General features: G+C 36.8%; 1 protein-coding gene across 4 annotated transcripts in view; it reads right to left on the bottom strand.

The window, feature by feature from the left end:
* The window catches only part of LAMA2 (laminin subunit alpha 2), a 364,351-nt gene that overhangs the window by 250,088 nt on the left and 102,027 nt on the right, over positions 1 to 12,236 (bottom strand). For all 4 annotated transcript variants that reach the window (XM_086743476.1, XM_086743477.1, XM_086743478.1 and 1 more), the window contains exon 4: positions 9,595 to 9,837. In XM_086743476.1, the coding sequence (XP_086599602.1) occupies positions 9,595 to 9,837 (243 nt within the window). The remainder of the gene's footprint in view (positions 1 to 9,594; positions 9,838 to 12,236) is intronic.

Here is a 12,236-nt window from a genome sequence, read left to right as displayed (position 1 = left end):
CTTTTGTAATTTGGAAAAACTAGCATAGGTTTATATAAAGATGTAGAAGACTTATTTCTTTTCAGTAAGCACTGCGATCAGTAAATGATGGATGCTAAAGAAAAAATGTAAATCATCTAATTAATTTGACTCTTCAAATTCAAACTGAAAGATTGTTTTGTATAACACATAATTAGTACATAATTTGTCTATTGCAACTTTTTCTTTTTTTTTTTTTTTTTTTTACTTTTTAAGTGTTATGATTCATATAATTAATCAGCTTTTCTTTTTGTATTTCTGCTCACGGACAGAAAGCATGCCAAGATAGAAAAGTGGACTGTCTGCATAACTACACAAAAGAAACTTCAGCTCCAACTTGGCCCACAGAGATGTACAAGTAAATATCCTTCTTCTTGTTTTTACAATAACAAGAGATTGCAGTACTACTTCTGTGTTGTTTTCCACAGTTGTTTCCTCTGTGGTGCATGATTTATAAGTACATTATACATTTTATATCCACTCTTTTTTCTAGAATATTAAATATCTGAAAATAAAGTTCAGTATGAACTATCAACTTAAAAATATTACTCTAAGTTTTCCTTTTATTTTCTCAAGAGAACATTACAGTGAATATTGCTATAATGCAATATAAAATTACTGACTTGCAAGTTTAGTTGTACAAGATTTGAACAAATTATTGCAAAGATTATTCTCATCATGCATAATAAAATAATTAAAAGTTGTCTTAAATTAAATTCTAGATGTTTTCAAAATTCTCCGATGATATTGAGCACATAGGTAAAATGCTTACTTTGTTTTTTCCTTTTACACATCTATTAACATATATTAGGAAATCAGAAAGTGTTAATAGTTTTATATTAGTACATGGAATATGTAATAAAATTTACCCATTTATTTGGCAGTCATTTGTTAATTCTTTTTTTTCCCTGAGATTAGCTAATTAAGTTTAGTTTTACTAAATCAAATTTTAAAAAGACAACAACCAAAAAGCAACAAAATTAACTAGACCTGGATCTTTATCCAAACTTCAGATCTTTTCTATTTCTTTTTGTAAACTGTTTCTTTCTTGGTTGATCTAACTGGAAATTTTGGACCACCTGAAAGCTTATGAGGCACAATCCTTGAAGAAAATCCATATTCTATTCCTTCTTGGTAGACACAAGTAACATTTTAAGCTAAGTTATTCTTTCAAAACAGTCAAAACAGGAGACTCACAAGTAGAAGTTATCACAGTCATTTCACTGAGACCAATCATACACAAAAAGGTGATATCCAAAACCACAGCTTGACCATAAGACTTCCTGAATCTGCTATAGCCAAAAAAATGGGGGTGGGAAGCAAACAAAATATAGAATCATAGAATGGTTAGGGTTGGAAGGGACCTTCAAAGGTCATCTAGTCCAACCCCCCTGCAAGGAGCAGGGACATCCCTGACTAGATCAGGTTGCTCAGAGCCTCATCCAGCCTGTCCTTGAACGTTTCCAGAGATGGGGCATCCACCACCTCTCTGGGCAACCTGTTCCAGTGCTCTGCAACTCGCATCATAAAAAATTTTTTCCTAATTTCTAATCTAAATCTACCTCCCTCTATTTTAAAACCATTACCCCTTGTCCTATTGCAACAGGCCCTACTAAACAGCCTTTCCCCATCTTTCTTGTAGGCCCCCTTGAGGTACTGGAAGACCGCTATCAGGTCTCCCCGGAGCCTCCTCTTCTCCAGGCTGAACAGCCCCAACTCTCTCAGCCTGTCCTCATAAGAGAGGTGCTCCAGCCCTTTTATCATCTTCGCGGCCCTCCTTTGGACCTTCTCCAACTGGTCCGTGTCCTTCTTATGTTGGGGACTCCAGAACTGGACACAGTACTCCAGGTGAGGTCTCACCAGGGCAGAGTAGAGGGGGAGAATCACCTCCCTTGACCTGCTGGCCACGCTCCTCTTGATGCAACCGAGGATGCGGTTGGCCTTCTGGGCCACAAGGGCACATTGCCTGCTCATGTTGAGCACTCCCAAGTCCTTCTCCTCAGGGCTGCTCTCGATCCATTCTCTGCCCAGCCTGTATTTGTGCCTGGGATTGCCACGACTGGGAACAGAGAGTGCAGCGCAGCTGTCTGATATTGAAGAATTTGAGCTATGTCCTTGAACACCACTTGCTCAATAACAAAAAACAGCAATTAGAACAAGATAAGTAAATACCTAAGGTAAAAATAGTAAAGACAACTAAAAATCTATAACCAATCCAAATGAAGTTTAAGGCGCGTGAACAGTATATTACTACCAATTGAATTAGATGATTTAGCACGTGCATTTCACGTGTAACTTAGAAAAGATATAAAAGACTGAGGCTAACGGACAATAAAGGTCGCCGGTACTCCATCCACGAGGGTCCTGTCGTTATTGCAACACACGACCCAGGTGCAGGACCTTGCACTTGGCCTGGTTGAACTTCATGAGGTTGGCACGGGCCCACCTCTCCAGCCTGTCAAAGTCCCTCTGGATGGCATCCCTCCCTTCCAGCGTGTCACCAGCACCACACAACTTGGCGTCATCAGGGAACTCGCTGAGGGTGCACTCTATCTCACTGTCCATGTCGCCGACAAAGATGTTGAACAGGGCCGGGCCCAGCACAGACCCCTGAGGGACGCCACTCGTGACCGGTCTCCACGTGGACATTGAGCCGTTAACCACCACCCTCTGAGTGCAGCCATCCAGCCAACTCCTTATCCTCCATCAAACCCATGCCTCCCTAGTTTAGAGAGAAGGATGTCGTGTGGGACAGTGTCAAAAGTTTTGCACAAGTCCAGGTAGATGATAGCCATTGCTCATCCCTTGTCCACCAATGCTGTCACCATGTCATAGAAGGCCACCAAATTGGTCAGGCACAATCTGCCCTTGGTGAAGCCATGTTGGCTGTCACCAACCACCTCCTTGCTCTCCATGTGCCTTAGCATGGTTTCCAGGAGAATCTGCTCCATGACCTTGCCAGGCACAGAGGTGAGGCTGACCGGCCTTTAGTTGCCCGGGTCCTCCTTGTTCTTCTTTTTAAAAATTGGGGTTATGTTCCCCCTCTTCCAGTCATCGGGGACCTCACCAGACTGCCATGACTTCTCAAATACAACAGCCAGTGGCTTGGCAAAAAAAGATGTAAACAAAGACCAATAGGGAGAACAAAGTATGATGTAATCCAGAATGTTAAGCAGTGACTGTTTAACCACTGAAGTGGTGGAACACTGAATCAAATTAGATAAACAGTCTTCATGAAAGACTAGGTCCAAAGGTTATTGACTTCAGTGGAAAGATCTTTAATAATAGATACCATTTATTTTAGGATCCTGTTGGCCGTCCCCATTACTAATCACTATAAAATACTAACTGTACATATAAGACAGAAAAGCAAGAAGATGAGAATGATCCTAAGCTCACGGAACACTTGGATTTCAGTCCAGAGAAAACCTGTTTCATTATTCTTTACAAAATGAAGCTATGCCACCTGGCTAGATAACTTGACTCAAAGTATGCTAAAAACCTGGGAAGCAGGACTCATTCTTGGATTCAAGGACTGCATCTGATAAGATCTTTACCAGCTGAAGCTTTCTTTTGCTTTCTAGGCAAAAGAGTGTCACATTTCCTCCATTCACAGTTCTGTGAAATTTGTTTTCATGGTCTTTGCTTTTTAAAAAAAAAAATAAATCACCAAATATTTTTTTTTCATTTTGCATCACATGGAATAACTCATATCAATCAAAACAAAAATTTCCCTTCCACTGTTTTGAAAAAAAAAAAAAAATCTAAATAATTTAAAATTATTGTTATTCTCCCTGTTCAAATGTCAAGCTGAAAAAAGCTATTCACAGAATCCTGTTTTGGAATTTCTAACTCTGCATTCATTAGTCTTTGTCTAATATATTGGTCTAAACTGTGACGGTGGAAGTAGAACCAGCTTAAATTTCTGAACAGTTTCATCCATTAAGAACAGATTGTTTCCTAGCTTTTCGTATCATCCATTTTTTGCAATACATAAAAAAAAAATACTGGCACAAGACAACTTATGCCATAACCATAAATATTCTAAGGAAATGTACAGAGATGCACATCAAATATATGGAAATTTAGCATACTCATGAGAAATGCCTAGGGTGACTGCAGCTGAGGGCATGGAGAGAGATATTACTGGCATTACTTTTTACTGTATAGATGCCTTTTCTACATCTTATGCTATTGAAAAGAAACCTATCACTGTTACTCAAGGGGAACTGACCGTTCAGACTATAGAAAATGCTTTCACAATAAATTCAAGATGCTGAAGGCAAGTTAGGTGCTGAGAGGATCAAATTAAAAAGAGGAATTATAAAGACAGTATCAATACTGCAATCCAAAAACTCTTACGCAAATTGGTTTTAGAAACACTGTAGCATCTGTATAATTTATTATTAGGAAAAAAATCATCATAAAATTTTTGGTCTGCAACTGAATACATTTCAGTTTCGAGTACTTCCAAACACTCTGACCCCTCTCTTCTCTCAGCATTGATAGTGTCAAGGCTCCTAGTGAAAAAAAAGATTGAATCTGGCTGTGAAGAGAATGGACTCAGTACATCTATAAGTCTCTTTTTCTTCTCTTCTTTCTGTGCAAACCAACAAGACTAAAATGAACAGGACAAGCACTATGATATGATGAAGAGGAAACTAGCAAGGAAACATTGGGAATTAGCAGAGTTCATCGTTCCCGGAATCACTGGTCTGAATCTAGCTCAGCAGATGGCAAAATACGGGGAGGTAGGGGAGGTTCAAAGTGAGCTGAGGCAGCACAGAGACACATTTCAGAAGGGGCAGAGTACTATCATTCAGGTAATACGGCAAGTGAACAAAATAACAAAACACTATCACGAAACTTGTTTCTGTTTTTTTTTCTTCTTTGCATGTTTAGTACACACTTTGAACTTCCACTGGACTGAAGAAAATAGGGAGTAATGAATGTGCTCATACAGAGCCTTTATTACCACAAAACCAGTATTTTATTTTTCTGACCTCACACATTGCTACCACAATAGGAGGAGTAAGAGGTTAAGCATTTGAAGGAGCAGCACTGAAACATTGCCTTCATTGCAGTATCATTCTCACCACTGTAATAACAGTGACAGGAAAACTCATTTGCAGAAAAGGAAGGAGACAGGTTACTTAATTCCCACCATAACTCCCCTCCCTGTCAGCCCCCTGCTTCAGCCTTGGTGCTGGCTACGGTGATAGATTAGGCAGGAAGAATTTTCTTGTTAAAGGCATCGAGACTCAGAACCTTACGCTCCGTTGTTCACACAGACAGCTCTTGTCAAAGTCTTTTGGTCTCTAATTTTTACCCTTTGTGAATGTGGAAATAACACTATGCAGTTTACTGATAAGCAGTTAGTCATCTCAGAAATCCTTCATAAGCATAATGTGTTAATATATTTCTGAAAATACTGCCAAGTACTTTTGATTGAACACTAGCTAGGGTTTAAAAAATAAAAAAGGAGAAATAAGGAAGTTGAATTAGACTAGAATAGAGAAATGTCATCTCCCCAACCGCCCTCCCCATCCCCTAACCTTTCGATTACTACTAACATTGTTAATATTTTCAACTCCATTCCTCGTTGACTACAAGAAAGGTAAGCTGAATGTGTTCTTGAAGAAAGAGTCAAACAGTATAAGACAGATCTCTAACCTATCTCCATCTTGGGTATGGGTCAAGAGCATCTAGAAACGGTTTCAACATTGTTGTCCTGTTCATCTAGTCTCTACAACAAGGTTAAGAGCAAGTGCAGACTACATAATCAGGAAGCAGAAACTAGACAGCAATACTACCCTGAGAAAGAACTTCAGGAGAACATCTTGTTTCTGATAATTCTGGCAAAGGGCAACTGGGACTGAAAAAGTGACCAGTGTTATCTGTGTCCTGTCAAGAGATTTTTCCACTGGCCACATGCACACACTTACACACACAAACGCTTCTGAAGGAAAAATATTCCTCATCTACAGTCACTTCAGCTTCTTATCTCTTAATCTCTCTTTTTCATCTTAAATCTGCCTACCAAACTGACAAATAATGCTCAGCATTTGTAACTTCTGTGTAACCTAAACTTTACTCAACTGTAGAAATATCCTTTCAGGCAGCATCTTCTGAAGATAGGTTTTGCCCACAAACAGGCAGAGATTTCTTCTCCTTGTAAATTTACATACCTTTCACACAACAATAAAGATTATGATTTTTTAAAAACAACTTTCTGTCAGAACTCCTCTATGTGATGATACTATTATGGACCAGGGAGTCAACTGGCTATTCCAATTAAGATTTAATAAGGCAGGAATTAAATTCACACCCTTCCTCTCGTTTTGTTTACTTTCAGAAAGCCTCATTGTAGAGAAACTCAGTGTTTCCCAACATATAAGGTTTTTTTCTTCTGGACTTCTTAGTAAAATCCAAGTGCTTTCCTATCAGATTAATTAAACCTTTCTCCCACTGTCTTCACTGGATTTGACTTCCAATCTCTACTTGCACCGAGAATGACTTTATATTAAAGAAATAACAAAACAATTATTTTTGACCTAAATATTTTCTCCTAGCCTATACAAAATACTCAAAATCTGTCTGAAGTATTTATGCTTTTTCTAGGTGTAACCTCTTATTTTATTTCCTATCAAACTACAGGTCAGGCACAATGTGTCATTTTCTATGAAAAGAGAAACATCTTCCTAACATGTTTTAGTGATCAACAGGTGCACCTGAAGTCCTCAGAGGGTCAAGCTTTGAAACAACTGCAAGCAAAAGGGAAGATTCCCATGTATCAAAACACAAATACTATACATGCTAGTTCAAAAAAGCATTTACTGAAAGAAAACTTCATACACATGAGGAAAAAAAAAATTACAACATTGAAAGTTCATGTCCAGAGCCTTACATCCACCTCGTCATCAAGGTAAAGAAGCCATGACACAAATTGTAGTCTAGCAGAAAAAGAAAAATTTCAATAAAAAAGGTACAAACTACATGTAAACATCAGAGGCTCATATGTTAGGGAAATGAAGTAAAAATCACTATGGTAACCCACTAATTTTTAGTTCTCAACCAAATGAACATCTGAAAAAAATAAAGAAAAAAAAAGAAATACCATTCTGATAGGCTGTTTAAGTAAAGATGAAAATGTCACAAAATGTGCATTCCTCTTTACCTGAAAACAGCAGCCTCATCCCACCAGTTATTAGCCCTTACATAAATGACTCTTTCAGTTAGTGCAAAAAAAAATCACCACTAAAGTAAGAAACATAAATTCAGTAAAAGTTAATGAGTAACTCATTAATATAACTGATCTCTTTCACTTCCTTTTCTGGCTTGGGGACACTGAGACAATGGAACTTGTTTTTTCATTACGAAATACTGTTTTGGGAATCTTCAGCATTTACATGTATTGATGGCATATCAGAAACATAAATGCTAAAAGTCTACCTTTTCCAGTGTGATACAGAGACACACTGGTCTCCTTATGATTTTTTTCAGGTATCATTGATCTTAGACAGTATTAATTCATGTGGAATGATACTCTTCCAGTCACTACAAAAGTTAAGCTTTAGACTTTTCATGTCAAGATGTCCTCTCTCTATTAGAGCCATATCTCAGATTAAGAACTACCAGTGTCAAGTAAGATTAACCTAGGGTGGCTTAAATCAAATGCCTTCACAGAGCACACCTGTATCTAACAATTCCCCTTTTCCAAGTGGAATGGAACAGATGCATTTCTCCCTTCAAAGTCGTCTTCTCATTTAAAGAAAATGTTTACAAGACACGGATCATTTACTAGGTTCAGGACAGAACACCCAATTACAGCACAACAAGCCAAGTTAAAAATTATTAATTGCACACTTAAGATCAGGATTAAGTTCCACTCAATTCAGCAGGACTTTAAGCCAATGTATCAGTCACGGATATGCACCAACATGCTGAATAAAGGCCTTGCTGTTTAACTCAGTCAATGAACACAAGGAGGCACTGGTTTAACCAAGAGGACAGCAGACTAAGACCATCGATATCTGTCTGCAAGGGAATTAGATAATCAAATAAATTCAACAATGTAAATTAAATTCATTACTGGAATAATTATCTGGCATTATATTTTCAGTGCAGACATGTTCTCCCAAAGAAGCTATATAAAATTTCATTGCAAGTGAAAAACTGCTAACTCATGTTCTGTTCACTCAACAAAAAGCACCCAGTTGGAAACACTAAAAACATAGCACATATGTATGCACTATTTCTCTTAATATGACTTTATCTGCTCCTGCTAGACTTCACTATTTCTCTTAATATCACTTTATCTGCTCCTGCTAGACTTCACAAGAGCAAATACCCATTCAAATGCTACAACTACAAACGATACAACTACAAACACAAAGTATTTGTGAAGATTTTTCCTAGAGGTGCAACTTTGATATCTGATAACGCATATGAGACTCCTGTAGATCCAGGCTTAAGTCTTTTTAAAATGTATCAGCAGAATATTTTCATTCAGAGTTGTATTTTTCTACTTTTGCAGCTGGCACTGGGAATTTCCTGTGAACATAAACATACTATACATATCTATATATCCAGTACTGTATTAACAATTTTATATGTGAATGTCACTTTGCATGTGGAAGAACAAAAGAGAGTAAACTTGTACCTCTTTATATGGAGATAAGCCATTAAAAAAGTGGAACAAAAAAAAAATTAACAGAAGGATAAATATTGAGGCTAAAATTTCACAAAATATCATTAGACATCAAAGAATCTGTAAGTAAATGAATACTTCATATCTAGTGCACATTCAAGTCACGTTATTTCCTTGAATTACCAAGTTGTGTGCAAAGCAAGTGTTGGAAAAAAAAGTGTGAAAAAATATACAGTTGTTGGAATTCAGTACACATGGCTCTCCCTCTCTTCATTTTAAGTGGTTGAAAATACCGTATTTTCAGCTACAGCTGTTACATTTGCCTTATTCTTTCAACCACAGATCCTTATTCTCACCTCCACATCTTTCCTACAACCTCAGTTAAAACAAACGACTCGTCCATAATTGATGTCCCTGGATTTACGATGAAATAGTAGAGGTCTCTAATAGAAGAATGAATACGCATACGTAGGGGCAGAGGGTCAGTCACAAGCTCTTAAATGCAATAAATTAAACTCCTGAGTAACATCATTACCATTTAACATCCTAGCTTATATACAGGGACTGAAAATGCAACTAAAAGAAAAGACTTAACTGGGTCCCTGATTTTTCTCAGTATTCTCACCTTCGTTCACAAGTGACACAGGAACATATTTCAAGCACCTAAAGTTGTCTGAAAGTACTAGTGCCTACTTCTACCTAATAACTCTTTTACCTCTTGGTTTACTTTGTAGAATATGCTTATTAGAATGTACCTGCATGCATTTATATAGGACCACGTAAGATGAGTAAAATTGCAAATAGACTACCTCCCCATCTTTCAAACACAACAAAAACACTGTCTACTCAGGGCAGATATTTGCCAATTAAGCAAACGGCTTTTTTTTCTGCCAGGTTACAGTGTACAGAATGACATCCAGTCTTACCTCTCCATTCTCCAAAGGATGGATTTTGGAATAATAAGAAGTGCATATGACTTCATCATCTTTTATATAGGATGGAGTTCCAGGACGGGGATGAATGTTGTAGCGTGTCAGGCACTCACTGTCTGTGATAGCATAGTACTGCCATGGTTGATAATCTACACCATCCAATGAACGCTCTAATATCCAGTTCCCAGGTCGAGGAGAGTTAGCTGCTTTCACAATAACATATGCAATCTGGAAAATCTGAAAAATAAACCAATTTTTAAAATATATGTAAATACATAATTCTAAATTCATTCTGATTTCTTAAGAGCTACCAAACTAAAAACAGTAAATATGATAACGTTTAATTTTTTTTTTCCCTAAAAGTGCAGTAACACCTCAGATTCTATTGAAACTCTTTAACTACGGAAATAAATTCTCCATTAACATTTCTGGAAAAAGATTAGTTGTATTAGGCCAATAGAGACTTTGAAAATGGAATTTAAAAGCACACTAAATTCCACATAACTTACTAGGTAATTGCTAAGCTGCAGTTTCAGCCAAATGTTTGCAAAGTTTGTTTTCAAGTATTTTCAATTTGTAGAAGTGGGTTTGTTTCTGTATGTGTATTTATAGACATAGACTTTCTGCAACATTTAAGAGCTGCCAAACTCTGTTACAACTTTATTGCTGTTAAGAAAAAAAAACATAGGTTTAAGCTATTGTAAGGTAATCATATCATGCTGAAACCATTCTATAAAATATTCTTGCTTCAATCACGTGACTCGGCACCGTGACCATAAATAAGCTTTATAGGACAGAGACACATCAAATATCACTATAAACAGAATGTAAGCATGTAATGAGTGCTCATTATGGTCCATTTCACCTGCCTATTCAATTGATTTATCAAGGTTTATTTCTGTTTACAGGCTTGCTGGAATGCAAACCACAAACAAGATATTTGCAATTGCAGAATGACATATATTAATGACGTAGTTTTGGTTTGGTTTGATTTTTTTTAACCTAGTAACATCTAGATGCTACAGAGATAGAACTTAAGCTAAGGAAACGTAATAACTATTTCCATTAGAAAGGGAGACATATAGCAAGTTAAAATTTTAAAGATGCAGTGCTGCAAGTCTACACATCATGATGCCAAAGGGTATCATAGAGACAGCAATGTTAATTTAACACTTAACGTTTTCTATATCAGATAGTCATTGTAAAGAAGCTGCGTGATTCAGACTTAGTCTACCCCAAATCTGTTGTGAATACTTCGACAATCAGTAATGCTGGTGAAAGAAGATCCTACAGCAATCGAGGAAAGAAACAGTAAGAAGATTCAAATTGTTTTTCTTAATAATCACCAGTACTATTATAAAATAGAAATTATGTTAAGTGGCAGAGTACTGCAAATACTACAGTACATTTGATGATGGAGGCTAAGAAAAAGTTTACCTCCAATTATCATTCCTGCCTTCCACGTAGATGCTGAGAAAGTGGCAAGATCCACAACAGCTTCAGGAAGTCAAATCACTAACAACCAAAGTTTTTCAGTGGGAATAAGGAGTGAGTGAGGCTGCATTTATTTCGACCTGAAAAACATGTGTAACTGTACATTCATGGAGGATTATCTCAAGTTATCAATATTTTTCTTCAATAGTATAAAATAAAATCTCCAGAGACAAGGAGAAATCTGTGCTTCACTCCATTGTTTCAGTGGGAATCAGACAATCACTTGTTCTCTGCTTCACAAATGCCCTTTCCTCTCTTAATTTATAGATACATTCCATTGTGGCCACAAATAACTATAACTGTAATTATACTGGATCAGTGTCACCAATACTGTTTCAAATAAACAGAGAAAAACACATTAATATATCTCTCCAAACTGTTCCCTCCCAATTAAGCTCTTTGAAATGAAAGAAAATAACTGGAGTGTTTAATTATTTATTATTTCCTAAGGGATGTAATGAGGAACAGCCATCTTTTACGGAACTAGTTTATCAAGAGTTACTTTGTACATTGTCCTTTGCATGTGTAAAGAATCAAATGTACAATGTAAATTGCTTTTAAACCAGCATGATCTAGTCAAACCACATAAACTGTTTAAGCTCCAGTCATTCAGAATACTAGAGTACTTCTAAATATATTTTAAAGAAGTTTTTAAATAAGTGTTTTATCCCAAGTTCTCATAATAAGACTATCCTATATATGTTGAATGGATAACAACTAAGGTTAAACACATTGCAATGGCTTCCGTCGTGGAAGATCTGTGGTTTAGGACACAGTTGACTATAAATTCATAATCTCAAGTGTGCACTTAATTTCTTTTGTGGAAGTCCTAAAATTTGCAGAACTTCATAGAAGATTCAACGTTAAAAACTGCCAAAAAAACCATTTAGCTCTGCAAACATCTTGGATGCATTGGCTCTGCGAGGCTAAAAGGCGTAATCAACAGGTAGTCTTTTTTTTTGTTTGCTTGCTTTGACATACTAGGCTGTGTGGGAGAGTGAAACTCTCTACAGTGACTTTTCAAATTAGAGCCCTATTTCAATAACATTTCCTGCACATTCTGCTGAAGATTTGCTTGAAGTCTCATTTCTTACCTTCTGGAATAGTGTAATGTTTGACTCCAATTTATTATATACCTTTGG

This window comes from Chlamydotis macqueenii, chromosome 3 (assembly GCF_036417535.1).
Source record: "Chlamydotis macqueenii isolate bChlMac1 chromosome 3, bChlMac1.mat, whole genome shotgun sequence".
NCBI lineage: Eukaryota > Metazoa > Chordata > Aves > Otidiformes > Otididae > Chlamydotis > Chlamydotis macqueenii.
Note: the sequence above shows the minus strand (reverse complement) of the source record. Positions and strands in the feature narration are given on the sequence as shown.